Source organism: Radiomyces spectabilis (assembly GCF_025331425.1).
Source record: "Radiomyces spectabilis strain NRRL 2753 chromosome Unknown BYT42scaffold_5, whole genome shotgun sequence".
In the NCBI taxonomy this organism is placed as follows: domain Eukaryota; kingdom Fungi; phylum Mucoromycota; class Mucoromycetes; order Mucorales; family Radiomycetaceae; genus Radiomyces; species Radiomyces spectabilis.
This window is the reverse complement of record NW_026251930.1, coordinates 130,849-158,216: the sequence shown is the minus strand read 5'-3', so window position 1 is coordinate 158,216 and position 27,368 is coordinate 130,849. Positions and strand designations below refer to the sequence as shown.

Sequence of the window (27,368 nt, the reverse complement as noted above, 5' to 3'; positions counted from 1 at the left end):
TTCGTGGAAATGAAGTTGCGCTGGACAGAGGGTGTCGGAGCCGTAAAACAGGCGCTGACTTGGGTTAAGAATTGGTGCCTAGGTCCCGGGTTATTTCGCGTCTGATTTCATGTGATATATATGGCTATGTATTTTCATTCTACGCGCTTTCGACGAACAGGTATATATATGGAGTGCGCACGTCCATTTTGCTGGCTTTTTCTTTTCTTCTTTAGCTACTGCGTTTTCTCTTTAGCATTTCTCTTTCTTGTTCCATCATGTCCGTCACCAAGGTTCACGCCCGCCAAATTTTCGACTCTCGCGGTAACCCCACCGTCGAAGTCGAAGTCAGCACTGCCAAGGGCATCTTCCGTGCCGCCGTTCCTTCCGGTGCCTCCACTGGTATCCACGAAGCTCTCGAACTCCGTGATCAGATCAAGGAAGACTACGTCGGCAAGGGTAAGTGTCCAAAATAATATATGGGTTCCATAGAAATAGAATGGAAAGAACCAAACATATCAATATCATGCACGTCATGTTAACCATGGATACTTCAGGTGTCTTGAAGGCTGTTGAGAACGTCAACAAGACCATTGGCCCCGCTCTCATTGAATCCAAGCTCAACGTCGTTGACCAAAAGGCCATTGATGACTTTTTGTTGAAGCTCGATGGTACTCCCAACAAGAGCAAGCTCGGTGCTAACGCCATCCTCGGTGTTTCCTTGGCTGTTGCCAAGGCCGGTGCCGGCGAGAAGGGTGTTCCTCTCTACGTCCACTTTGCCGACCTTTGCGGTTCCAAGAAGCCCTTTGTCTTGCCCGTGCCTGCTTTCAACGTTATCAACGGTGGTTCCCATGCCGGTAACAAGTTGGCTATGCAAGAGTTCATGATCATGCCCACCGGCGCCAAGTCTTTCACTGAAGCCATGAAGATCGGTTCCGAAGTGTACCATGCTCTCAAGAGCGTCATCAAGGGTAAATATGGTTTGGATGCTACCAACGTCGGTGACGAGGGTGGTTTCGCTCCCAACATTCAGGACAGCAAGGAAGGTCTCGACTTGTTGATCACTGCCATTGAAAAGGCCGGTTACACTGGCAAGGTCAAGATCGCCATGGACTGTGCTGCTTCCGAATTCTACAAGGATGGCAAGTACGATTTGGACTGGAAGAACCCTGATTCCAACGCGGCCGATCAACTCACCGGTCAGCAATTGGCTGAACTCTACAAGTCCTATGCCGAAAAGTATCCCAGTAAGTAAACGTGCTTGCATGTCTTTGAATTGTCGTAAGGAATTAAAAGGGAGGTCAAGAATGCTAATGGTGTGTTTTCATTTGTCTGTAGTTGTTTCCATTGAGGATGCTTTCGATCAGGATGACTGGGACAACTGGACCCATCTCAACGGTACTTCCGACTTCCAGTTGGTGGGTGATGACTTGACTGTGACCAACCCGAAGCGTATTGCTACTGCTATTGAGAAGAAGGCTTGCAATGCCTTGCTTCTCAAGGTCAACCAGATTGGTAGTGTCACTGAGAGTATCCAGGCTGCTTTGGACTCCCAAGCTGCTGGCTGGGGTGTCATGGTTTCCCACCGTTCCGGTGAAACTGAGGATACCACCATTGCTGACCTTGTGGTTGGTCTCCGCACTGGCCAAATCAAGACCGGTGCTCCTTGCCGTTCCGAACGCTTGGCCAAGCTCAACCAGTTGTTGCGTATTGAGGAAGAATTGGGTGCCAATGCCATCTATGCCGGTGAAAACTTCCGCAAAGCCCATCAATTGTAAATGTAAATAGACAACTCCAAAAACCAAAAAAACCCTAATATCCCTCGACAAATAAGCATTTAATGACTATTTTACCAAGACGAGAACACCACTCACGGGTTTTGTAAGCATTTCAACATGATATCATTTTCTGGTTGTTGAGTGCTCAAAAAGACTAAATAAACAAGAACATATTAACATTTGCAGATTTTTTACATTGATGCCGAACACTATGTAGTGCTTTCAAGATGACCGCATCCCAAGGACCCAGCGGTGTATTCAAGCGTAGCGGTATTTTCCTCTTCCTTTTGGTAGCGTTATTTTATATCAAAGCCACGGGCCGTATTCATAATAGTGCATGTGCCGTTTTAGTTGTGGCGACGGCCAAGAAAAAAGGGGTTCAGGTTGCACAAACTTTGCTTTCGATGCTGATCGTTCATGCACACTCACAGTCGTATAACCATGAATTCCATCTAGAGCGGCATCTTCAGGTTGATCTGTCAATCACCTAAAGACGTGGACCTCACTGATCTGTTTATCGCACAAAGTTTACGCATGATCATGCCCTTCTAAGCTACTGTAAGTCTGTTGTATTATCATGGTTATTCACTGAGGATGATCCCTGCACGCCCCTTGAAATGATAGGAAATGGAAAAACATCTTTGTGATAATTGACATGGGATGTTCTTTTGAGATATTAGTTGAATGGATCCAACATATGGGAGAGATACAATCATATGAATGCTCAAGAACCGCCGTAATAATCTGACAATAAATAATGGTCGCCCCACTAAGAACCGCGACCATTCCTGCTGGAGTGCAGACATGATGCATATTGCAGAGTCAAACAAAGAACGCTCTCCCTTTTCTTGCATCTTTTTTTTTATTATACGGTGCAAAGCCTCCCTTTAAGCTGAAGGGATCGTCATAAGCCGTTCCGTGCAGCACCTAGGAATGTGTTATCTTCCTTTCTTGTTTCTCACAATTCGTTTTCAATGTCCGTCTACCGTTTCATAAGACGCATGGCTCGGTATACCTTCCTTGTTCGTCATAAATCCTATGCTGCGAAAATGACGCCAAGCAACGAGCATCACGCAGCAGAAAAGAACGACTACTTGGAGGACGACGCCGTCAGTACAAGTAGTCAACCGCTTCTCCACTACCAAATTGGCGATAAGCATCACACTATCCCTGATCCTGATTTCCCAGGAAATTTTTCAGCCAATCTGGAAGACGGCCAGGACCCTCGATTAATCAAACGAAACAACAAAGTAATGTGAAATGCGGAACTTTATTCGTTGAATGTGTAACTGACTCTAGTGACAGAAACGACTCAACTGGATATGCTTAGCATTAACGGCCGCCATGTTACTGGCCACCTGGGCAACATGGACCATCGCTTTATGCAGAGGTAAACGACCTTCAAAGCACCGAAATGATATATCAGTTTTGTTGAAGTATACGTGACATAGACTCAAGTTCTTCCCGGAAGAGAGACACCGTATCCAAATTGCGACGTATTACCTTTGATGATATCTATAACAGCACGTTTACCCCAAAACGGCAATCCCTCGTATGGGTTAGAAATGGTGAGGATCATTTGACAGTGGTGGAGTCACGTTCTCTTTTATTTACATGGTTGTCATCCTTAGATCCTCGCGATGGCATTTTTACCTTTAGAGATCAAACAACCAACGATATACTATTAGAATCGATAGAAGATGGTTCAACCCAAGTGTTTGTCAAAGCCTCCGATCTTGTAAGTTTTACTATGTCGCTTTACATTGAAACCCGTGAAGCTGAACAAATTGCCGGATGAACTGTTGATAGCGTATTGGAGATAAACAGCTGGAGGTTGAATCGTTTGAAATCTCAGGAGATGCGAAATATCTCATGCTGTGGACCAACGTCACTCAGGTAAACTTAAGAGACACATCGGAAAAAGCCAATAAGCTTAACAGTGTTTTCTTAGCAATTCCGTCATTCTTCATTTTCCAATATTTATATTTACACATTGGATGATCATTCCATCTTTCCGTTGACGGAACAATCCACTGTCGATATCGAGCCAAAGATCTCCTATGCTGAATGGAGTCCTAAAGGTCATCAAATTGTGAGTGGCGATTGTCAGTAACACATACCGACCAAAGCCATTGATCCAGTTGCATTAGGCATACGTGATGGAAAACGATCTGTACGTGACTGATCTTGCCACGCATCGTCGTGTCACCTTTGATGGATCCAAGACAGTCTTTAATGGAGTTCCTGATTGGGTGTATGAAGGTAATCTAATGGTTCCGCCCATTATGCTGACTGTGTCGCAGTAGCATCTCACTGTCAGCGATTTTTTGCTTTGCAGAGGAGGTTTTCGCCTCGGATCATACCTTGTGGTGGTCCCCGGATGCTACTCATTTGGCATTTTTACGGTTCAATGAAACAGCCGTACATGAATACCATTTGCCGTATTATACAATGTCCAACGACAGCTATCCCGAGGAATTGAAAATCAAGTATCCCAAAGCTGGCACGCCGAATCCGCTTGTATCATTGCATCTTTATTCACTGTCGGCTGACACAACCGTCATGGTGACAAAAAACGAAACCAATAATGCCATGCTTCAGGCTGTGGGACGATATGCAGATTTCGCTGACGATGATCGGCTTATTACGGATGTTGCCTGGGCGACTGATACCCATACTCATTTGCTGTTCAAGCAGACGAACCGTGTCCAGGACCACGAAGTCACCAGCCTCGTCACCTTGTCGTCCAATTTACGTGACTCCACTGTTCAAATAACGCGGGAATATAAACCAAAAGATTCCGGATGGATTGACGTTGGCCAATCCATGGTGTTTTTAGCTCATGAGGATGATCAAGAGAGTGTTCGATACTTGGATATCGCCGATAACGCCGACGGATACCTTCATCTGGCTATTTTCACTGCTGGAAAATCGGCCTCGGAACCTCTTTGGCTCACTACTGGTGAATGGGAAGTCGTCGCGGGCACAGTTGTCACTGACAAAGAACGCCAATTAATGTAGGTTTTTTTGAAAAAGGGTTCTATGATGATAATACATGCAGAACTCTGATATTTCACAGTCATTACATGTCGACCGAACGATCGCCATCGGAACGTCATTTATACACCATTTCACTTGACCACACCGATCCAGCCTCCACCAAGATCTGCCAAACCTGTCCCAATGATCCTGAACGGCATGCCTATTACAGTGTGTCATTTTCTCCGAAAGCGGGTTATTACAAGCTCGATTATCAGGGTCCCAATATCCCAACAACCGTCGTTAGAAAAGTAGAGGATCCCAAATTTGAGGCTGTTTTGCAAGACAACAGGGCACTCGCCGATTTGTTAAAAGCGTATGAATTGCCCCAAAGACGGATGCTCACGGTGACGGGTGGCGGTGTTGGTAAGTGAGCTCTAGAGTAACCTGTTTTGTGGTACAGTAATCTCACTGAAATTGGAATTGGCTGTGTCAGAGATGCTGGCGATGGAATTGTTGCCACCCAACTTTGACGCTTCCAAGAAATACCCTGTCTTATTTCATGTCTATGGTGGCCCTGGATCTCAACTTGTATCACATGAGTTCGAATTGAGCTGGCATACATTCGTTGCAAGTCAATTGGAATACATTATTGTCACGGTATGTAAATTTATCGCGCAACTTGTTGCTGATGTGGGTACTGAATCTATTACAAACATAGGTTGACGGTCGTGGTACAGGTTACCGTGGACGTGCTTACCGGGAAAGCGTAAGAGGCCGTTTGGGTAAATTGGAAACGATTGACCAAGTCAACGCAGCAAGGTAGAGTCGTACGCCAACATGAAAATAGCATGAGATAGGAATAGTTACTGACGGGTACGATGTAGACACTGGGCCAACCTACCGTACGTTGATGCCTCGAGAATGGCCATCTGGGGCTGGGTATAATAACAAAAGAAAGCATTGGCTTATGGCAAAAGGTGCTAATGCAATTATATTGATAGTCTTACGGAGGCTATATGACAACTAAGGTTATCGAAGCAAACGATGGTGTGTTTAGTCTTGGAATGGCAGTAGCCCCAGTGACTGACTGGCGTTTCTATGGTAAACGGAGGATGACGACGTCAAGGCCGGAACATTTTTGGTTAACAGGGATGCATAGATACCGTCTATACGGAACGCTATATGCTGACTCCACAGCTGAATGCCGAAGGATATGCAAACAGTGCTGTGACTAACATGACTGGCTTCAACAATGCTCATTATTTACTGATCCACGGCACAGGAGATGATAATGGTTAGATAATACAGGCATTTGGCTGATGGGTTTTTCGTTCTGCTAACGTGCATTACAGTTCATTTCCAACATTCAGCTGTGCTTGTCGATAAGTTGACCCAGGCCCACGTTCGCAACTACCGAGTTCAATTCTTTACCGACAACAACCATGCCATCCGTTACCACGATGCCAATTCCAATGTCTATTATCTACTGACTGAATTCTTATTCGATAAGTAAGTATAAATGTGTCGTCGGGCCAGGTTTTGGATCCGTGCCTCTAACCGCAAATGTTTGGCAGTTTTGGTGGTGAAGAATATGTTCGACATCGCACAAACTCTCAATGAAAGTTTGCAGGATCGCTCAAAGACTGAACACTTGTATTCCCTTCCGAGTCTAGGTCTATCGGTTAGACCGCGTCAAGTATTGTCAATAAAGATTGGGACTATTCTTCACAAATACAGGGAAATCACTGTTCAGATGTGTAAAATATCCTCCGGGCGAAAAACTTCAATAGACTGTGAAAGATAATCATGATTTTTGCTCGAGCCCATACAACATTGCAGAACGAATTATTTAAACGACTTCAGACGGTCTTTAGGCACGTTACAAAGTTCTAGCTAAAAATTGAGATGTCCGAGGTGTCTACAAGAGCTCTGTATGACATCGTTTGATTACATAGATAAGGTTTGGTATTTCTAGGTGGCTTGAAACGGGGAGGTAATTCAGTATTAAGGAAGTTGTGTTGAATTTGAGCCGTTTTGACACGATGTGGATGTCGGTCTTTGAAATTGTCAAGACGACTGATTCAGATAGTGTCCCCGTTATTCGTCGCGTCGATGCCTCTCAAAAGCTATAGGAATAAGTATTGGTCCTAGACTGGCGTTCCCAAATCAAAAGATTGGAATTAGGATGTGTTTTCGTTCTGGAGGAGATTCTCCATTAGAACACCAGCTGAGCCTCTTCATCCATACGGTAATCAGGAATTCGGCTGAGAAAAGTATTGAATATCCGAATGAATGCGTCAAATCCAACACCCGGTTCTTTATGACGCATAAACTTGATGGATCTATAGAGACTTCAAATTCATCGCCCTAAGTGCCGACCCATCTGACAGAGCGGCATACTAGATTTATGCCACTGTGCATATGATTACAAGAGTCGTGGTAAGTGTCTGCAAGGAACGAATTTCCTGTATGAATGGCTTGAAAGGCTACGACTTTTGAAGGTGCCTTAAATAGGATGGGCAAAAAAACTGTCTTTATTTATCGATGCAAAGGAATATACACGGTCTATGACTAATTATTTTGATGTGGCCATTGGGTGGAACAGACTTGAATCGAGGGTCGGTGTGGAGACGGAACCAAAGCAGCAAGCAGGTAGCGAATGACGTTGATGACAGGCGATCACAGAACGAGAATGGGAAAAAAAACAAGCAAAAGAAAAAAAAAATTACTTACCAATCGAAAAACCGGAATGTCGCCGTCAATCTAAAGACCCAAAAAATGTTAGCAAACCACTTACCTAGAGTGGTTCACACCAGGGATCCCCCGTGACATCACAGGGAAGCGGCGGGTCGCGCTCCGCAGCATGCACCCCAAGACCTCAAGAGGAGATTCCATCTCCTAGTCAACCCACCGAATGATGCCCCAGAGCCTCCCCGTCAAACCACAGGGAAGTTTCTCTGTCATACCACAGCGTCTTCCTTGGTGTGTACCTTGGTCGCTCTGCTCGTCGTTCGTCGTTTGCCGCAGCCAGTGGACCTATGATAGAGATAAGAGAAGACACATCAATAACTGCTCCGTAATCATGGCAATAAAATGGGAGGGTAAAGTTTGTCATCAGTTATCAGCGACCCGCCACAACTGCGCCTCTTTGGTAAAGAAAAAAGAAGAAAAAAAAGTGGGGCCTGTGTTTTACCCCCTTGCAAAATCATTTAAACCCAGCCGACGCTCTCCGAGCCATCGTTGGCGGCGGTTACACTCAACTCTTCGAAAAAAGAATTCCCTTTTTGATCCCCTTACTTCATTTACGTCCTGCCCAGTATACATATTATTACCAGAGTAACGGAAGCAGAACAGAGCTCAACCGATAGTTGCCAAGATAGTGTTTCATAGCCATGAGTACCTTTACCTATTCAATTGGGCGTACCTTTTTGATCGCGCACAAGTTTCAGTTAGGATTTCTTGGAATATTCCCAATTGAATAATATCATAATCCTGTTTGTTTTTCATGACAAAGGAATTTTTTGCCCGGCACATTCCCATAATTTCCCAGTCACTGCTGGCAAATACAAAAAGGAAGTGTTTTCTTTTGATCAGATGACCCTGAATTTGCTTGCCGCTCTTGACTAGAAGCTGCAAGTTCTGCGGCAGGCTCTCATTTATATGATTATTTATTTTGAAAGCGAAACAGTTATATATGTTTATGGATTTCTGAACTTGTGTGATTTCATTACAGGCACATCTTCATTTTGCTGTCTCAACTTGTCTAAATCGAGAGCTAGTTGCATTTGGACTGCTTAAATAAAAGGAAAACACAGCAAAAAAAAAAAAAGGAAAAATTCGCACGTCACATATTGGGTAGCTTTGCCTTCCAACTGGTGAGATTTACATGATCTTATTACTTACGCTCGGGAAAAGGGAACACACGATGATAAACTTTTTTTTTTGGAGAATGACCATGGCCGTTCCTGATCCACACACCAATGCGTGTTTTTTTTTAATATCAGATTGTCGTCTCCGAATTCATACAATGATACGATTGAATATGTTTCGCTTCACGTGTATTTCATTGTCTTTCGACAGAATTTTTTTTATGAACAGCACCAAATTCCCTATATCATTTATCTACACTGCTTGAATGCTATAATATAGTAACTGAAACCTTGTCGAATAAGAGCAAGCAGTTCACATTTTCGATGTCACGATAGAGACTTGAAACCAATTGTATCACCACCTGGAGAAATTAAAGTGACACACGATTATAAGCAGCGCAGAAAAAGAGAGCGCTCAGATCAGTCCTGGATTCATGCTGAAAATATTAAGCATGCTTCCAAAGCCTTGCTTTCCGAAAGCTGCTTCATGCTGGTATTCACTATATCTACTTTCTTTAGATGCATTTTTAAGTTGACTGAGAAAGTAACCCATTGTATTTCCAAAAAACCCGATTTTAAGTGTGCGACTCAAATTGAGAGCGACGGCTATTGAGAGCTGTGGGGATCTGGGATCACGACATTAATCGCATCGACATTTCATTCATCGGCAATGGCATACATCGCCGTTTCTTTTTTTATTTTTATTTTCTATTTTTAATCTTCATATCCCTGTACGTACTACAAATAAATTCAAAAATCATGGGTAAATCATTCATGTCACTGTCGCTTACACTTGCAAAAGTGGTGCTGTTTTACACTCAAGTATCATTATTTACCAGAATTAATAATTATTTCTCTTCTGTTGCAGTTGGATATGAAGGGAGAGAAAAAGATGACAAAATAAGGCGCGACGCTGTGATTAACCATATATGGAAATCCTAGCCCTTTATAAACCTATATTGCAAAAATTAAATAAAGAAGACTGGGTTGCATGTCGGTAGCGCGGGGTGGTGACATCCAGGAACTTTGTTGGATCGAACCAGCCAGTGCGCCCATATGTAATCCAGTCACCTTTTGATTTTTTTTTTTGGCCTTGGCGGGACTTGTATAATCCCAGAATAGGGAAAAAACGCGTCACGCACAAAGAAAAAGTGTCTTTTGGTCTAATTTTCATAGGCCCAACGTGATGGATTTTTAGTTGATGTGTAGAAATTTTGCCATGTCGACTAACGTAGGATGCAGTGTTTATCCGAAGTTACAAAAGAATAAAAAAGCAAGATCGAAAAGTTATTCGTATTTCATGATGGTTATTTTTTATATTATGCAATAAATATTGTTATCGGATAAAGAATGATTGCGTTACTGTATATTATGAATATACGAATCATGTATGTTGGAAAGGTATCGTATGATTTGATGATTGATAACTGAAAGGAACTGAGAATTTCATAGAGACCATCATGCGATGGATTTTCTAAGGCTGTATGCATGGAAAATGAGTGACAACCTGAACGTTTTCCTTCAGCATTGCTGTGTTTGACTACTAGATTCACTTTTACTATGTCTTCACAGATCTCAACCGTTCCTGGGTAAACAATATCCTTGGCACAGTGTTCCAACGATTATCTTCAACACAAAAATGCGCTGTGTTTTTCTTTTCTTACTTACTCTTGTGGTATGTTTAACTGTTTTAGATACATTACTTGATAATCTTCTTGCCTTGTCCTTATTCTTAATCAAGGAATAGCACAAACGGAGTCAATCAGAATTTTATACGCATGATACGAAAATGCAGCTACTGCTGGTCGCATTCAAGTTGACAAAGCGTTTTCAAGCCTTAGATATAATCCTTTACAAATCGTATGTTATGTGGCTTTTGGGAGGTAAACGACGATAAGGGCATCAATAAAAAAAATCAAATGGGAAGCTTGCCCAACATCTGCGTCGTATGTCTTTCATAGTGGCGGATCCATTTCCCAATCTTTACAAATAAACATGGAGAAGAGAGGCGGCATGTCTAAATCGTTCAGTTCACGCGGAAGCTTAAAACCTTTTCCCATGTTGGTAATTTGTCCGAAGGGTGAAGCAGCAATAGCTGATAAAGAAAGGACAGAAAAGTATTATTTAGATGGTTTAGTAGAGGACGGTTACCGATAATCTATGATCGTTTTATACATGCAGTGTGCTCGAGCTTTCATTGTTTGACCGACCTTTTGGTTCTCATTAGGGACATGGACGCGCTTGTAAGGCGCAGACTTTGTTCTTGCCTTAGCGGCGGGCACGAGCTGTCTTCTTTATTGTCGTCTGTGGTTGGGTTTCCTCCTTCAGCATTTATTCATACTATAGCCCTATGTGTTGATCTCGAATTTTTTATGCACTCGATGAAAGGAGTAGATACAATTATGTTTATGGGCCAACGCATGCCCACTCCATAGAAAATCTTGGAACTACGAAGAGCTATGTTTACGGTTACACAAAAAAATGAACTAAACGAACAATGGAAGAGAGCACAACGTTAATTCTAAGCTTACCACGCCAATATCAACAGTGATAGCTCCCTCGTCCCAATGCACAAATTTCAACCATTTGACTTTATCGCATCGACTCAGTTGAGACGAGTTCATCGATACCCATTATTTATATAGAAAAGCGATATATACGACTGTCGCTACGATGGGGAATGTCTGCTATCATTGTGAGTCAAAATTTCATGGCATATTATCCTCTTTGATTGATTCATTGACTCATTTTTTCATGTTTCAAAAAAGTGATAATCGCTTAATACCTCTGAATAGATATCGACCACTGCGATCGACGATTTGGCGCCTGAAACATTTCTAGGGCAAAATCATCATTTGATTATGAAGACTATTTGATGTCTCTCATATAGGTGGCTGCAGATTGTACATCAATCCGATCACTGAAGATAGAATTTTCCTGTGCAAGTTTTTGCTGCAGCGGTTGGCTTGACAGTCTTTCTCTTAGCCAGCAAAAATTATTTGAAACCTCGCCAATGAGTTAAGCGGGATACAATTTTTCCCGAATGCCGAATGATCTGGACAGATATTTTTCCGAATGCCGTAAGCAGGACAGCATGAACTCAAACGACTGATATCGACGATCCCATTCTGATAGGACGCTCGTCAAGTTTCCGCGGGTATGACGCTTGAAAATGAGAAGCGTCGTATGTTGATCTGACATCTGAGTTTATTTCGGAAGAACCTCGCATTGTAATAAATAAGAACTGGTTTCCACAGGAATATTTCCGGCCAGCTTTTCTTTTATGCAACCATTTCAACTTTCCATGACTGATTATTATATTGCGCGCACTGTTGCCGTCGCTTCCACTGGTATTTTGACTGGCTTTGGTTGGACGCTTAACACGGTAACCGTTCCGGCTATTCAAGCTACATCGGATCCCGTACCAGCATTCGTCCGTACCTACAAAAATGCAAGCAAATTTGCGGTCAGTCATATTATCATAGCAGCTGTTTCCAATGGTTTGTGTTATTACCAGAATCGCCAAAGTCGTTACTTTTACGGTATGATCTTCTCCGCCGCACTCGTTCCATTCACTATACTGTTCATCAAGCCGATCAATGATCAACTATTTGCGCTGGAAGGCAAAGAAAACTACGATAGGAAGAAAGCTTACCAACTTGTCCAGCGCTGGAACAAGCTACAATGGTTTAGAACTTTATCCAGCACCGTTGCCTTTGTATTCACACATATGTAACTGCGACGTTGTTTGGGAAGTACGCGCATTCGAAGAGCGTTTTAAAAACCCGTCAACTACTCATGTTTTCACCGTGTATGCTGTTATGGTTCAATATGCTATGCAGCTAATTTCAAGTACACCTTCTGATATATGCAAATAAAACGTAGTATCATCAATCCATGACAAATTTCTTTGAAGTCTGTGTGTGTTCTGAGTTTTGCTCGGGTTTCCCGGTGGGAAATTGCGGCTTAGGTTTCCGAAACGCGAAAGAGTTTGGTTCAAGCTGGTTTTCTTCTTTTTATTTTTTCGCCCTTATTCTCGCCTTACCGTTCATCGTTTTCAATACCATGTCATCTTTGCCTTCCTCCAGAGTAGAAGCTATAAAGATTCTGAAAGATGAAGGTAACTCTTCATGAACAAAAGCTTTAGTCAGCCGATTCTTATTGTCAATTAAGCCGATCGAAGAATAAACGATATCCGTCAACGCGTCGAGTTCGTCTGTTCATCTCTACGCGCCCAGGGAAACATGCAGGTCAATCAATTATTGCGTTCCGTACGGCAACTGAGCATGGAGGAATACTGCAACAGTTACGGTGCAGACACGCAATTGTTTCTGAAGGAGCAAATGCGAAAGCGTAAACTAGGCGACTTTAGGGCAGAAGCAAAGAGGTATGCCTTTTTTTTGTTGCTTGGTGACAAAAACAAACAGACGATAGTCTCTAACGCTCTTTAATTGCGCAGTCGCTCGAGGACAAAACGCGTGAAATCCACGTCGGTCGATCAATCGTCCAACTTCAAATCATCGTCCGAACCTCGCTCCTCCATCGATACTACTACTTCGACGTCAAGCTCATCGTCCAGGGATGCCCAAAGCACTGAAACGACGACCCGACTCCGTCAACAAGACACCAAGTCAACATCTGTCGATTCCGATGCAAGCCGAAACCAACCAGTGATGCTTGGTAACCAACAACGTGAACAAAGCGACGCAGTGACACATGAACCAACTGAAGCCTCAGCTCATAACGTAAGTAGTGTTGTCATGACAGGCATTAAAGCTTGTATCATATCGAATGTGCAACTCAAAACTTTATCAGCAGGAGAGCGCTGCTTCTGCAAGTGCAGACGAATCCAACAACGAGGAATATGAAAGTGGACCAATCTTTGTGCATCTTGCTCGTTCGAATCATCCTCGCGTTGCTATTCAGCTGGATCCTCAGCAAGAACTTGAATCTATCGGTCATTTTGAATTAAAAGTGGCAGAGGAGATGATTTATCGGTTAAGCAACAATCAACGGCGACGATTGCGCGATCAGATTGATGATATTCAGGAGCAACTAGACAAATTGAGATCGTATACCTATTCTACATCGAAGACAGCTAAACGCTAAAATTATTCCATCCTATTTCGGTAATTTTCGATCGGCTATCCGTGGTCTCCTTTTCGTCGAGTCGCTATTGGAATGGCTCTTTTTATCGGTGGGAGATCATTACGGACCGCAAGATCATGGCCAAGGTTCTAACGACGTCGACCCAGTTCGATGTGATACTGTGGAAGAAACCGGCTCGTCAATGATACTGTTCACATCCATGATGGGAGTATAGATAAAATCAGCAAATCGGAAGAGATCGTGCACTGACAAGTCAGCAAAAGGACCATCAAATCCCGAGTAGATGAAGGCGGTGTTCGGTGATGGAGGAATGGGATGGTTCAGCCATGGCCATTCTGCTGTAATGTTGCTTGACGGAACGGAACCAGGTTGCAACAGGGAGGCAGGGAATTCTTCCATTGTCACAGAATGCGTAGGAGAAAGTTCGATGGGTTGAGGGGGCGATGGCAGCACATATGGTGGCGGCGGCGCGTCTTCGTACCTTGGTTCCTGCATCTCTGGTTGGTGCTCATCGGCTGCTGTAAAACTCTCGGTTCCGGATGAAGATAGACCTTGAATCTGACGATCAATGCGATGAATCAGCATTCGCACATACTTGTGATGCTGCACTGGGGACGAACGTAACACAACAGCGATTCGTTGCATCTGTTGTTTGGCGGTCATCTGGACATCGGTATTCTGGCTCCGCAATTGGTTACTGTAGACGATACATGCCATCACCAAAGTATCCAGGGTAAAATGGCACCATGACTGGCGTAATTGTGCCCAGCATTCCAGTAAATCTGTGATCGCATCTGCTCCTTCTATACATAGCCGCATAGACAGTAAAGAAATAGCCGATTTTTTCTCGTCCGGGTGAGGCAAAAAGATGGAATACAGCTGACACATTTGGAAATGATATTCGAAATTCAGTTTGAGACATGCTTGTTCTCGAAAAGATGTTGTTCTCCAGTCGCGTCGTTGACCGTCGCCCTTGCAAAAGTGGAAGTAAGGCGGCAGCTCGTTGTACCAATCCTTGAGCCGTTTTTCCAGAGCCGAGATGGATGATAACAACGGATTTTTGACTGAAATACTGGCATGGATGTTGCGATAAATCTGGTTGATTTTGTGGCGGTGAACCGTGAATTCCACACGGTAACGTCGCTCGCCCACTTCGTGATCCATCAATCGCGGAGGCTCAATCGTCACTGTATCATCCGACGGGAACATCATTGGTTTATCAGAGTGAGCTGAGCACAAGATTTCCATAAACTCTGCAGCTGCAAATAGCCTTCGTCTCTTTTCGCAAAGTATCGGGCACGGTGGAGTTTCTGCACCCTCATTTGTTTCTTCTTTATGTAATCGCAGATCGACACACATGCGTATCGCCAGACCCAAGAGGATGTACGCTTCGGATTCAGCCTTGGCACGATCAGGTCCGGTTTTCCCAATACTATAAATATACATAAGCAGTAACGCATGCACCATATCTATGCTAGCGTGCATGAACTGGTCGATCAGAAGGCTCTTTGCGGCTTGGAAATAAGGCTCCCCTACAGTATTTGGATCTTGACCTGAAAACATGCCATGATAAATAGCTGCATGCCTTGCGGCCCAGGATAAGATGGCATAGTGTAAGAGTGGAGAGGTGATCTTTTCCAAACATTTTTGCATAAACTGGTCCTGATCCACCAATGGTAAACATAAGAAGCACTGGGCGTAATGCTCCAGCAATTGTTGATGTTCCAGGCTGTCGGGGAATGGGAATGGGTAAACTGCGTGAGAATTGGCACTGGGTTTGCCTGCGGGATCAGTATCAGTGTTCTGCACCGCCTGCCATTGCTTCATGGACGGTGACTGCGACAGTTGAGAATGACATGATTCCCACGCACTGTAAAGCGGAAATGTGGTATTTTTGGATCGATATAATGGATTGTGTTTGATAGCGATGGCTTTATCGGCGAGGGGCATTGAGGGACTGTCAGCGTCTGTTGTAGAGGAAGACGACGGTGATGCAGACGCTGATATGGATTTCTCCTTTTTCTTTTGCAATTGGGACATGCCTGACAGCAATATGGTGTACAAATCATGCAATGACAGAATGTTGGTGTCAATACGTAGACCTGTTGACGTCAGCGAAAGTGCCCAATCTGATTTCAGGCCAGGGAGAAACATGTCCTGTGCATGGAGGGATCTGGCCGCGGCTGTCGACTTTGGGTCATCGAGCAAACATGCCGTTTGAGTATCATCTCCCGTATGGCTGTTTTGATGAGAATGTTCTTTTAACCCGTTATTCTCGTCGTCGCTGCTACTGTTACTATCGCTCGCATGGGTCGTAGCATTCATTGGAGGGTCTTTACTTGGCAACTGCTGTCTCAGTGCTTCGGCCATCCATCGGGTATCCTTACGGATCTGGCGCATGTCGTTATCCATGGACTCAATACGATTTTGCAAAAGAGAGATGGTATCATTGAGTTTGACCAAATTGTACAGATCAATTTGCGTTGATGAACCCGTATAAGAGCATGTCACTGACGACATTAAAAAGCAAAGGTAAAAATACAAGCAGTAGCATGAATAATCATGTGGTTTTCGTACCTTTAGTTTGCTCACAACGGCCACATGCAGGATGAGTAAAATCGCATTTTACTAAGAGTATAGATGAGCAGGTAGAATAGAGTGGTAAAAGTACAGTATTCACCTTTTTTTAATCTGTAGGCAGCATAGGCAGTCAAGTACATAGTTGAAAATAAACATGTTGTCATGAGATCAAGTGTACCGCAGGGTTGAGGGTTGAGTTGTTTTACCTACAACGTTCGCAGGCCAAGGTCATTCTGACCCGTTTAGTGGTGACATACGGATCTTTTTCTGAAGGGTCTTTGGCATCTTCGAACGGTATCATAATTAGGTAGAACGTAGTATTCGCTACGATATTACAGAGGAAGCAATTATAGCTTAATTTTAGAAAAGGTGAAAAGAAGAAAAGAAGAAAAGAAGTATAAAGGAAGAGGATGAAAAAAAAAAGTTATTTGTGGTTAAAATGTCCACAGATTTGGAATGGGTTACATTATGTTTATCCATTTGGGTCGTTTATTTGATAACAGGCTGCTTATAAACATATCATTGCTTTTCATTGGTTCCATTCGTGCTTCATCTTGAACGTTCTTATCTGACTACTAGTGATTTTACTTTTGATTTGTCTTCCTTTCATTCGTGTGAGAGTAATATCGGACCTTGCAGTAGCTTTCCATACAATTTTTTTTTCTTCTTTATTGGAATCTTAAGCTGTGAAATCATGTAATTTTGGTCATGTCAATCATATACTGTAGAGAATTTGCCATCATGACATGTGCTAAAATATACTACTTATATGCAGCAATAACCTCGACTGCTCTTGCATATTGATAGCCGGTTTTATTCTTGTAACTTTGTGTCAAAGGAAATCTATCACTGCACAAAACTTGTCGATGAGGTGCGTATAGGTAAGCCTTCACATTTCATATTCACAGTATCATACTGCTGTGCCGCAATACAGATTGAAGCTAATAGTATGACTATATTTTGTTGGTGTAAAAACGAAAAAAGCGGTAAGGTAATGTGAACGTGATCAGTTTTTCCTTTCTTTTTTTAGTTACCGAGCCCCTGATGGTACGATTCTGCATGAGGCTACGCAGCCGAATTTGCGGCAAGCACCTTTCGGGAACACGATCAAAAGCGACTGGATATTACCGACTGAAATTGATGGATTGAACAAATTCACGCTCCATTCATTTCGAGCTATTCTTTAAGAGTGGCGATGCGTTGAGAATGGACTTGGTACAGATAGTGTAGTCTTTTTTTGGCTGCCAACCATCAAATTTTTAGCGGATGTTACAAAAATGGAAACTCAATTTCACGAAACTCCAGCTGGCTTCCTGTATGCTTCTTGCAATGCCGCCGTATTTTGCAACTTCAAATTCGGCATAAACTGTATGGGTGGACATGAACTTGTATGATTTTCCTTTTTATTTTCCCACCCAGAAAGTAGGAAAAGTATACAGTGAAAATGAAGATACAAAATTTTCTGTGCTATCGCTGGACCCGGTTGTACTTCGTTTTGTTGGAGCAATTGTACAGCGAAAAAAAAAAAAGAAAAGTGATGATGCCCGTGTTATTCCAGATACTTCGTAATGACCATACTGCAAAGTCGGACGGAGGAATGTCAGGCATTGACCTAAAAGCTGGTTCAGACATGCTGGCCGAACATTTAGGAAGTTGTTAACTGATGCCGGCATTAGGAACATCTGGATTCGAGGTTGGTATTCAATGACCTCAATACACTTTTATCGGCGCTTCCATTCAGTGCTTTTGAGGGTGCACTAGCGCTAATTGGTGGTGTGAAAGCATCCTTGGTGACTATCCATATTTCCTGTCAGCCAAGAAGCTTTACAAAAGAAGCTTGACGTCCCCTGCAAAATCCGAAAAAAGGAGATCCTGTGGCAGCCCAGGCAAGCAACACAAGTTGAGCGACTTGATTAATCGTATTTCCAATGACTACCATGAAATATACTGCCATCCATTTTCATGATCTTCAGCTCTTGTGGCAGGTCACTAGTGTAATATAATAAACTTCATAAAGTGATGAAGATTTTAAAATTGCACTGCTTATCATTAACCAGTTTCTCGACATTCATTTTTGAGGGATAAATAGGTTTTCTTTGGTATGAATTTTAATGATCGTCAATCGATCGTATCTGATCGAAAATAAAATGTCGGCTCGGTCGTCGCATAAAATCATAAATGGGAAGCGGTCTGTGTATTTCGAAAGCTGCTCCCTAAATACATATTTTATTTATTTATTGGTGGCTAAAAACGAATTACATTATCAGAGCATGATGGAAAGAAATAGTGTCGCCACACGTAACTGGAATTATTCTTAAAGGATGTATGTTACAATCATGAATTTTGAACGTCCCCTGAAACTAATATAATAGTATGAATGTAGAATGTAGAATATTAAAAAACCAAAACATTATATGTTGACAAGAAAGACCCTGAGGAATGCCGGGAACAAAAGAAAAAAATATAGGTCTATCTAACCGAACGTCGGTGATAGAGTGATTCCATTGCCCACGCTGCATCCCCACTGTGGCATCGATACCCAATCGTGGCCGTCGCTTTTGTTTGCATAGGAATATCCGATCCAGTGGTTGCAATCGACGATCCTTCGGATCCGTCGTCAGAGGAAGCATCCAGACTGGCGATCGAAGAAGCTTTACCTACGGGAGGCTCATGATCTTCTGAGGGCGTGGTTGGCCATGCTCCAGTTCTGCACGAGAAAAATAAATAAATCACGTAAGTGCATCCGATAAAAATCTGATATTTCTGCTTATGCCGCTGAAAGCACAAATGCCATGACGTACCTTGAATAAAACATGTGCAAGCGAAGACGGATGCTTTCGGAATACAAGGTACCGATAGAATGATCGCCATAATGTCCCATCTGAATATTGCGGAGAAACACATAAAATTCACACACGGCTACCAAACGGTTTCGACACTGCTCATCAATGAGGACCCACTCGTCTTGTTCGTTTAGCCGGAAGCGGTAATTAAGGAAAACTTGCTGGTCCTCAGATGAACATTGTCCGCAAACCGAACACGTTGTTGTAGGATTTTGGGGGGAAGAAAATCGTCCCCATAATGAGGATGGCAGCGGCAACTGCATCGTGGCATGGTCATAATATTGATTGGATCTCTCTTGTTGCGACCCAATGACAGCTGCCGGTGGAAGCACGGGGAAGGATAAAGATTCTGTAGAGGTACGAGGCCCGATATGTTCGATAAAGCAGGGTTGGCGTTCCAGGTGTTCGATCAATTCTTTAATGGAACGCTGGGCACGGGCCCCGAATCGTAAACAAGGTTCGATATCCTCGATCTGGCAGTCCTGGACGTAGGGAAACTGGCCTAACCTCTTATGGTTTGTCTGGCTTGATGGGCGTACAAAGGCACAGAATTTGTCAAATTGTAAGCCTTTGGCTTCGATGGCATCATCAACCACGCTGGGGAATCGAAAAGCTGAATTGACTGTAGCGTGTGCCGGCTCAACACACTGCTGTTCTAACCGCTGACGTAATTCCTGCAGTTGACTTTGCTCAGCTATGAGGTGCTCTTGCGTCTGTTGGAGTCGACGTTCCAATTGCCACTTTGTGCGTCTCTCCGTTGCTACCATACTATTGGCCTCCTCAAACAATCGACAACTTAGCTCCTCGAGTTCTCGCTCAGCCAAATCCTTTTCGTGTTGGATGTCAGCCGCACGTTCAATTTCAGCCACATATTTTTCGTTGATGGTCTGCAAGTCTAGTTTATGGCGTGCGAGCTCGGAACGTAGCGACGCAATTTCGACTTCTTGAAGAGCCAGCTTATGCTCCAATGCGCTGATCGAAAATGGGTTCTTTTGACATTTGACCACAGGCGGCACCATGACACTATCAATTCGGCTCGGCAGTGGTATTTCAGTTTGATAAATAGCCATTAGAAGATTAAATTTAACAAGAAAAAAAGTGATTACTAGTATTAAAAAGATGAACAGTAGAAGAAAGAAAAGAACAAAAAACAAGTAGCAATATGCGTACACAAGATGATCTAGTTAAAGAAGAGAATGAAAAAAAAAAGAGAACAAGAGAGAAAAGCGTATTCGATGATATTATAATCGGAATTTGGTGAACATGAGTGACGGATAGTCAGGGGGTTCACAGAGGTGCGCCTAGATGGAGTGGCCCAAGCTAAAACTTTATTGTAATGTGGCTAGAGAAACAAATAGGAACATGAGAAATGTGGAGGCATGGGTTTATTGATTTTTTAAAAAAAGTAATAGAATATGTCATCCTATTTTGAGATTGATGATACCCTTTTTTCTTGGTATCCTTTTTTCTTTCTTTCTTTCTTTGTTACTTCTCCCTAGGTTTCATGCCAACCTCGGACGGTAAAGACCAATACATTCTGACTTATGTAGAAGGTCCCTTTCTCTATTTTCCTTCTTCTTCTCTTTTACCCCTGGTCTCCTCCTTGTTAAGGCCCCCCTGGCAACGATCTGCAGACCATGCAGGCGCCATTCAACTCTTCAATTTGCCCGTTCCATGAATGGCAGCGGTAAATCATGGATGGCTTTACCATTGTGTTCTTCACTGTAACTTCCTGATTTCGGTCATTCTGGGGATAGATTAAATTTGAAAACATGAGTAATGATCCCTTTTCTTCTTTTTTACTTTTCCCATCTTCACATGAACCATGCGCAGTGTTTCCTTGCATCGACTTTCGTCATTGCATTTCGTGTTTCCATTCGTCTGTTGCTTTGCTCCCATGGTTTCACTCGGACCATGGACGAACGAATAAAGGGGCAACCTCGCAGCCCTTTGGGCTAAATAACTCTCGTTTACCTTCATCCGATGCGGCCTTATGCAGGCATCATTTGTTTATTTCCTTGCCCTACATCAAGATCTATATCATCATATACGGAAGCCGTTTTTATACACCTGATGCACCCTATCATTATGTAAGAGCATGGTTTTGAAGATGATAAACAAACAAAAATTCGATTCCACACCAGATTGGCAAGGAAGTGTTCAAAGATACTTTTATGAAAAACGTCATAGAATTCTATTGATTGGAGAGCACACAATGAAGAAAATGGTGAAAGAGGCGAAATTTATGGGATGATTACATTTCAATGATTTATTATTCAGGTTTATTACAGTACTTGATTCGGCTTTTACCATCCATTGGACTGATTGACCGTCCGGAGGTAATGGTATATTTTATTACTGGTTTCTTCATCGCGCATGTGGATCATGTACACCATGCTTGTGCGGTCTTGTTCGTTCACCAACAAAAAGGAGAGACGCTTGTTGTTGATCTTTTCCACGTTCGAACTACGTACAATAGCACTCACTAATCGATTCTTATCATTTTCAATGTAAATGTGCATCTTTTTGCTGGGTAACTGTTGTGAAATTCGCATTGCCACGCTGCCAAAGTTCGTCCACTTGGAAGTTTCGTTTTGTGAAAATAATTTACACTTGCATTGCATGACAGGCTTCAGCGACTGTGGCAAACTTTCGATATCCAGTTCTTCCCGTTCAGGCATCAAGGATTCCGGCCGGACAGATTGAGGCGGTGGTGGTGCGGCGGCGGCCATTTGCACAGCATTCTGATGCAGTCGCTGCAACAAATTGGCAAAAGCCGTGCAATCATTCGGATTATAAAAATGCACGAGATAATTTTCCTTCTTCGGTCCCATGAACACCGATATGCTCACGTCGGTTTGGGAAGGTCGACGGATCACGGTCGTGGGCAGGATCCACGCATTCAGGTACATTTGTCCCACATTCTGAAGCTGCACTGTAACACTCGTACGATTGCTGAATGCCTGTCGCACTTCAAGCAGGCAATGGCCTTCCACAGCGTACCACGACTGATCCTTCCAATGAAACACTTCGCACTGATTATGGCTAAACAACACACGACGCACGGCATTGGCTTGATCATTTTCCAAGGCGACGGACTACTTTAGCATCAGTACCCTCAACATGAATCTCGTCAGTCGCGTATTTTCAAACTTACATTAGGTGGGCGAGGTGATGGCGCACGATCGCTTGGCCGCATGACGGGCGATGGTGCCTGCATGGCATAGCCGTTGGGTACAGGAGACGGTGCTGGGCGCGGTACGCCCACAGGATGCATTGGCTGGCCCAAACTCGGCGAACCCATCGGCACTCGTGGAGGAGCCATTAACGGTGAAGACCCTTGACGTGGTGGAGGCGAGATCATCCTTGGTGGGTGTGCTGCCGGTGGATAATAGTGCCGTCCAAGTTCGTTAGCAACAGGAGGGTTCACAGGTTGACGATGCCCCAGTGGCCGTGGAGAATGAGGTTGTGGCGGATAGACTGGTTGCTGGGGAGGTAACCGAGGTGATGAATTAGGTGGTAACCGTTCCGTAGATGAAGACAAGGACGATTGCATGACCGGGGCGGGTGGACGTCCATGTTGAACTTGATGGTTTATAGGCATCTGCGCAGATGAACTAGGTGGTGGGTCTACCATACTCCGTTGTAAGGGTGATTTCGACAAAGGATCGATCGCAGGAGACGTACGGTTCCCTCCTTGAGCTTGAGTTGAGGCTGGGGCTGCATTATCCATTTTGATTGATTTGTCCATCAAATTAGGGGCTTGATTGGGTGGATGGGGATTTAAATACTCGTTATTTTGAATCACGGCCGACATGGCCACTGGTACCGGCGCATGATGAACTTCGGCGGGACGAGGAGATACTGGACGGGGCACTCCGCTGTCAGGAGTCACTGGCGATCGTTGTCGAAGACTTTCGGAGGATGGCTGATGAGCAATAGGTTTATTCATTACAGCCGCTGGCGTCGGTGGATCTTTTCTTCTGTCAACTGTCTCGGATGGACCGGCCTTGGTTGTAACCATGGTAGTCATCTGAGCCGTGGCGGGTTGAATATATGTCATTTGAACTTGGGCTTCGAGTGTTTCTTTTGGAGGGACGGCAGGCGGTTTCGCATCTCTAGGCAACGATGGCAACAGGTTATTGTTGGTGACGGTGCGGGATGCCGGCTCGGTCGGAATGTGAGGCAGGATCTCAATGGATCGTGGTTGCAGTGTGTCCAGATTATCTTCAGGCAACTCATGCTTTGTGTCCTTGTTGGCTGGTTGAGTAAACTTTTCTGGAACAGGCGGAGGGGCGGTATCAATATCAAAATTATTCAAATGACCATCGTAAAGATCCATGATGGTATCACGAGCAAAGGGCTTCTTGGACTTGACGGGCTCATCTTCTTCTTCATCATCCGATTCCTCCAACGGGGATATCATTCCTCCATGATCGTTAGAAAATGAAAATAGATCTTCCTTGCGTATGGGTGCAGAAGCGCTATTGTTCAACGGGGCCGTGGCTGGTGGGTTCAGTTCAAATGGCACAGGGCAGTCGGGGGATTCAAGCAACCGTTGTACGGTTTTCTTCAGGGGTCGTGGTGTCAATGTGGTAGAACTGGGAGCAGATCCGTCGACGCCGACCCATACATTACGAATTTCACGTGTATCAGCGCGCATTGTCAATGTCTTTCGCCCCATCACTGTAAGTTGCAAGAGATATTCGCCCATGAGTTCACGATCCAAGGAAATCGATTTGGCGGTGATGTCTGAAACGAACAAAGGTGGGTACATCAAAGAGTATCGCCCGTTCTTCAACACCTTGCAAATCACCAAGACTTCGGCTGTGAGCAGCAGATGAACCCTTACAGAGACATTCTCTTGCTGATCGACAATTAGAGTAAAATTTTCATGCAACATGATTGTCGCGTCGGGGGAGGAGAAGCGGAGTCGGTAAGGTTGGGGCTGGAATAAATTAGTCATTAGTATCCAAATCTGGGATCATAATTCACAGCTGCATGACTTACGATCGGACCATCTCCAAAAAGATCCACCACACTGGAGCAATCCACTTGTTGCTCGAATAAAGCCAGCCCGGTGGCTTTTACATCTTTGGGCAACTCCTTTTCCGTCCTCGCTTGTGGTGTTTGAAAACCGGTATTAATCTGGGGTAAGAACTTATTGGGATGCATTTTCGAATTCAGGGGATTGACAAATCCTTCGACTTTGGCGGCCACACTAATGCCAGTCGTCGCATTTTGCGCCATTCGCAGCACCGTATCCAGACGGTGATTGGCATTCGACAAGATTTTATGATCCGGCTGACCGACAATAGTACTTTCCAGTAATCTCTATGGTATCACGATGAGGAAAAACAATCACACAATCCATTGGAATCCATTCACTTACATTATACAAAACTTTGTAATATTTTACTTGCTGCAATGGAGCACCAAATAACGAGTCTAAAGTATATGTGTATGGCGTGCTGGCCGACAAATTCTAACAGGTTATTTAGCTTTTTTCTGACCACGTATGTCGGTGAGCCCATATTCAAACTTACATTAAGTAAATGGTTCATGGATGAATTGCTTAGGATATCCCTCCGTTGGTTCAAGTTGTTTATAAAATGATTAAAGTAGTTTGCATATGGCTTCTCCATATCGTCCACCTATTTGCTCACTGAGTAAGCACAAACGGTGATACAAAAAACATGTTTTAGGCATTGGTGATCTGGTGATCTGCATACCCATTGCATAAGTATATCGCCTAATTCGAGTAACGACTGAGGATTGGCGGCAATTTTGATGAGTTTCTACAGAAGCGAGGATGAATACGAGTTTTTCCAATAACTGTGATTTGGCGCTTGTTTAAATACCCCACAAAATCCCTTATTGGCATTCCAAATATCGTGAACACATCGTAAAAGCTCGGAAAAGTCGGGAGCGGTTGTCACCGTTTGCTTCATCCAGATGGGTGCAATTTGCTGTGAAAGAAGCCACGTTTGGTAAGAATTTGCAAATGCTGCAAACTTTTTTGTTTGTTCTTTTGTTCCCCCCTCGAAAAAATTCATGACCACCTCTTGATTTCTCAACACCAACTTACAGCGTCTATAATTTTGAGGGTTTCCAGATACACTTTTTCCGACTCGATGAGCTCGATGAGCGGATTGGTGATTTGTTTACGAGGGGAACCGCTATATTGCGATGTAGGCGTAATTCCAGCCGAAGGACGTGGCGAAAAAGCACCAGGAGATGCTGATGACGCTGTGGATGCAGAAAGCATGATTTCGGAAGAAGCAATCCAGAGATGATGCAAAGTAGATGGAGCTGATGACCGAAGCAATGACCACTGATGGTTATAAGTGAAAAGCTGCAAGGGATAGCCGTGCCCTTGTATTCGATCAGCAAGATCTCTGGAGATTGAGTGTGAAAAAGAAATAAAAAATGGAGTACAGAAAGCTTAATATGTAATTTTTCGATAGATAAGGAGCCGATCTGAAAAGGAAGGTCCGTTCAAGCTTCAAATTTTCATATACCTTGCGAAGGTGTGACCCTAACCATCTTAGAATCAGACAAGAAAAATTTAGCGAGCTTTTCTTTATATGCGTTCTGTCACACAAGCAACCCGCACGCTTCTTTTCCATTATTTGCCTGCTTTTGCCTGCTCATACTATGTTTTCCGGTTCTCTTGATTCTAAAAGTGCCTTCATGCATGTAATTGATTTCCTCAGTTTATTTGTCAATATGTTTCATAGATGTTTGAGCGCCTTTTTCTTTCTCAATGCTCGTTCCTGAGAAAATGTCCGCAAATCATTCGTCGTTCCGACCGCCATGCGTAGTTCAAATGGATCGTTTGGACCACGACATCAATCTCCGTTCAAATGACACGTTTTCAACCCTATTTCCGGAAATCCATGGTGGGACTTGTTGTTTATTCCATGTTGCACTCTTTAAAATGTCGGTGTCACAAACATCTAAAAATAAGGAACTGCATCATGGCAAACATCATGAAATGCCCCGGCAACCATCACTCTTGTTGCAAGTAGTGAAGCATTTGTATGGTACAAGCAACATATCACTTGTCGTTTCAGCTTTAAAAATGATCCATTTTCTGGGGAAAAAGTGTCATACCATGCGACTGGGCAGACACTGTCTGCATTCCTGACAAGAGTTGACAGCATCATAATGGGGATCCAGATACTTTATAACAATCACAGGTTTGTTGCCATTATTCTCCCTTTTTGTTACATCCTGTTCACATATTCATCTTCTGAATAATTCAATTGACCCTTGTATCTTTAGTTGCCAGTTGTCTCCGAAAGTACACAGTGAAAGCGTACGGATTATAATACGAACAATGTTAATTATCGACTTCTTTAATTCAAATCCGGTTACTAAAAGAAGGTTAGTACCTACATTAGCATCGGCTGAACTCTAGGGTTTGCTTAGTTCGCATTTGACATTTTTCCATCATTCTCCGATAAACGTAGGACAAGCAAATTGAAGATCTTTTTCTTGATGCTGTACAAAAATAAACAGATTAATTTGATACTCTTCGATCGACGTCGTCATACATGCACCTTCATCGTGTATCATTGGATATACGGAATGATCGACGTATCATGAACCAAAGCTTTCAAAATAGTTGAGAAGTAAGACATCAATTGCAAGCATTTGCCGTAATATGATCATGCTTCCTTCGGCAGCTACGTCTGAAGAGATATTGGTTGTAGAGTCAGCGACTGAAAACCGGACTTTTTTACATGCAACCAATGCTGGCACCGTTTATGATATCATTAGACTTCTGAATGATGGATTTGGCAGATGTCTGGTGTTTTTCTTGGGCGATTTCAATGTAGTCCGCTAGAGAACCTTTTGCTTGGGTAACTTTCTGCTATCTTGGCTTTGAAATTGCATTAATTCAGGATCGACTGGAACATATCCGATTACACTATACTACAAGGTTGCAGCTTCAACAGTATGGTCAACACACATGTTTTTGAACATAGAATCTACAAACACATCTTTGTCGGATCCATCCATTGGATAAGACAACGAATAGATTGCCACTAGAGTGGGATCGACATCCCAATAAGTCCATACCAAACTCCAAGGAGCCGCAGCAGGTAACCGCGAGTCACAGCTGGGTATGAAATAAGAACTGGCACTATAAAAACCGCCCCATTTCGTGTCATGAAAAAATTCTCTTTGTCACGTCTCTTTGGGACCTCTGGTACATATTA

The 27,368-nt window shown here is 43.5% G+C and overlaps 7 protein-coding genes across 7 annotated transcripts; 4 read left to right on the top strand and 3 right to left on the bottom strand.

Moving 5' to 3' along the window:
- Positions 1-218: 218 nt before the first annotated feature.
- On the top strand, positions 219-2,003 carry BYT42DRAFT_643820 (enolase). The gene is made up of 3 exons (XM_051572621.1): positions 219-438; positions 537-1,226; positions 1,318-2,003. Exons 1-3 carry the CDS (start codon positions 258-260, stop codon positions 1,755-1,757), a joined length of 1,311 nt encoding a protein of 436 aa, XP_051424217.1. The 5' UTR covers positions 219-257; the 3' UTR covers positions 1,758-2,003.
- Positions 2,004-2,628: 625 nt separating this feature from the next.
- On the top strand, positions 2,629-6,511 carry BYT42DRAFT_564711 (dipeptidyl peptidase IV N-terminal region-domain-containing protein). Its single transcript, XM_051567771.1, has 15 exons — positions 2,629-3,007; positions 3,063-3,147; positions 3,209-3,325; positions 3,389-3,495; positions 3,567-3,653; positions 3,709-3,849; positions 3,908-4,019; positions 4,096-4,774; positions 4,837-5,162; positions 5,233-5,396; positions 5,458-5,558; positions 5,624-5,678; positions 5,741-5,840; positions 5,899-6,248; positions 6,314-6,511. The coding sequence occupies exons 1-14, from the start codon at positions 2,732-2,734 to the stop codon at positions 6,036-6,038; spliced, it is 2,490 nt and encodes an 829-aa protein (XP_051424216.1). The 5' UTR covers positions 2,629-2,731; the 3' UTR covers positions 6,039-6,248; positions 6,314-6,511.
- A 5,374-nt stretch (positions 6,512-11,885) lies between these two features.
- BYT42DRAFT_564708 (uncharacterized protein) lies at positions 11,886-12,513 on the top strand. Its single transcript, XM_051567770.1, has one exon. It carries the CDS (start codon positions 11,892-11,894, stop codon positions 12,342-12,344), a length of 453 nt encoding a protein of 150 aa, XP_051424215.1. The 5' UTR covers positions 11,886-11,891; the 3' UTR covers positions 12,345-12,513.
- Positions 12,426-13,774, top strand: BYT42DRAFT_286389 (uncharacterized protein). The gene is made up of 4 exons (XM_051562863.1): positions 12,426-12,728; positions 12,782-12,995; positions 13,068-13,353; positions 13,424-13,774. The coding sequence occupies exons 1-4, from the start codon at positions 12,506-12,508 to the stop codon at positions 13,715-13,717; spliced, it is 1,017 nt and encodes a 338-aa protein (XP_051424214.1). The 5' UTR covers positions 12,426-12,505; the 3' UTR covers positions 13,718-13,774.
- On the bottom strand, positions 13,775-16,699 carry BYT42DRAFT_286381 (uncharacterized protein). The gene is made up of 4 exons (XM_051562862.1): positions 16,504-16,699; positions 16,398-16,408; positions 16,295-16,345; positions 13,775-16,227 (listed from the first exon to the last, which is right to left on the bottom strand). Exons 1-4 carry the CDS (start codon positions 16,596-16,598, stop codon positions 13,832-13,834), a joined length of 2,553 nt encoding a protein of 850 aa, XP_051424213.1. The 5' UTR covers positions 16,599-16,699; the 3' UTR covers positions 13,775-13,831.
- A 1,842-nt stretch (positions 16,700-18,541) lies between these two features.
- Positions 18,542-20,335, bottom strand: BYT42DRAFT_564704 (uncharacterized protein). The gene is made up of 2 exons (XM_051567769.1): positions 19,099-20,335; positions 18,542-19,004 (listed from the first exon to the last, which is right to left on the bottom strand). Exons 1-2 carry the CDS (start codon positions 20,208-20,210, stop codon positions 18,767-18,769), a joined length of 1,350 nt encoding a protein of 449 aa, XP_051424212.1. The 5' UTR covers positions 20,211-20,335; the 3' UTR covers positions 18,542-18,766.
- Positions 20,336-21,309: 974 nt separating this feature from the next.
- BYT42DRAFT_564703 (uncharacterized protein) lies at positions 21,310-24,709 on the bottom strand. Its single transcript, XM_051567768.1, has 4 exons — positions 24,372-24,709; positions 24,151-24,293; positions 22,298-24,088; positions 21,310-22,238 (listed from the first exon to the last, which is right to left on the bottom strand). The coding sequence occupies exons 1-4, from the start codon at positions 24,388-24,390 to the stop codon at positions 21,447-21,449; spliced, it is 2,745 nt and encodes a 914-aa protein (XP_051424211.1). The 5' UTR covers positions 24,391-24,709; the 3' UTR covers positions 21,310-21,446.
- Between the last annotated feature and the right edge of the window lie 2,659 nt (positions 24,710-27,368).

What these genes read in the sequence shown, in the direction of transcription:
- BYT42DRAFT_564704 (XM_051567769.1), bottom strand. Translation starts at nt 20,210, where the DNA reads ATGGCTATTTATCAAACTGAAATACCACTGCCGAGCCGAATTGATAGT. An exon ending in TTGCACATGTTTTATTCAAG is followed by an intron (nt 19,005 to 19,098) that starts GTACGTCATGGC and finishes TTTCTCGTGCAG; the next exon opens with AACTGGAGCATGGCCAACCA.
- BYT42DRAFT_564708 (XM_051567770.1), top strand. Translation starts at nt 11,892, where the DNA reads ATGCAACCATTTCAACTTTCCATGACTGATTATTATATTGCGCGCACT.
- BYT42DRAFT_564711 (XM_051567771.1), top strand. Translation starts at nt 2,732, where the DNA reads ATGTCCGTCTACCGTTTCATAAGACGCATGGCTCGGTATACCTTCCTT. An exon ending in GACAAAGAACGCCAATTAAT is followed by an intron (nt 4,775 to 4,836) that starts GTAGGTTTTTTT and finishes GATATTTCACAG; the next exon opens with TCATTACATGTCGACCGAAC. An exon ending in GACCAAGTCAACGCAGCAAG is followed by an intron (nt 5,559 to 5,623) that starts GTAGAGTCGTAC and finishes GGTACGATGTAG; the next exon opens with ACACTGGGCCAACCTACCGT.
- BYT42DRAFT_643820 (XM_051572621.1), top strand. Translation starts at nt 258, where the DNA reads ATGTCCGTCACCAAGGTTCACGCCCGCCAAATTTTCGACTCTCGCGGT. An exon ending in GGAAGACTACGTCGGCAAGG is followed by an intron (nt 439 to 536) that starts GTAAGTGTCCAA and finishes TGGATACTTCAG; the next exon opens with GTGTCTTGAAGGCTGTTGAG. An exon ending in CTATGCCGAAAAGTATCCCA is followed by an intron (nt 1,227 to 1,317) that starts GTAAGTAAACGT and finishes ATTTGTCTGTAG; the next exon opens with TTGTTTCCATTGAGGATGCT.
- BYT42DRAFT_286381 (XM_051562862.1), bottom strand. Translation starts at nt 16,598, where the DNA reads ATGATACCGTTCGAAGATGCCAAAGACCCTTCAGAAAAAGATCCGTAT. An exon ending in CCGTTGTGAGCAAACTAAAG is followed by an intron (nt 16,228 to 16,294) that starts GTACGAAAACCA and finishes TAATGTCGTCAG; the next exon opens with TGACATGCTCTTATACGGGT.
- BYT42DRAFT_564703 (XM_051567768.1), bottom strand. An exon ending in TTTTTGGAGATGGTCCGATC is followed by an intron (nt 24,089 to 24,150) that starts GTAAGTCATGCA and finishes AATTTATTCCAG; the next exon opens with CCCCAACCTTACCGACTCCG. An exon ending in CATCACCTCGCCCACCTAAT is followed by an intron (nt 22,239 to 22,297) that starts GTAAGTTTGAAA and finishes ATGCTAAAGTAG; the next exon opens with TCCGTCGCCTTGGAAAATGA.
- BYT42DRAFT_286389 (XM_051562863.1), top strand. Translation starts at nt 12,506, where the DNA reads ATGACAAATTTCTTTGAAGTCTGTGTGTGTTCTGAGTTTTGCTCGGGT. An exon ending in TTTAGGGCAGAAGCAAAGAG is followed by an intron (nt 12,996 to 13,067) that starts GTATGCCTTTTT and finishes TTAATTGCGCAG; the next exon opens with TCGCTCGAGGACAAAACGCG. An exon ending in CTGAAGCCTCAGCTCATAAC is followed by an intron (nt 13,354 to 13,423) that starts GTAAGTAGTGTT and finishes AAACTTTATCAG; the next exon opens with CAGGAGAGCGCTGCTTCTGC.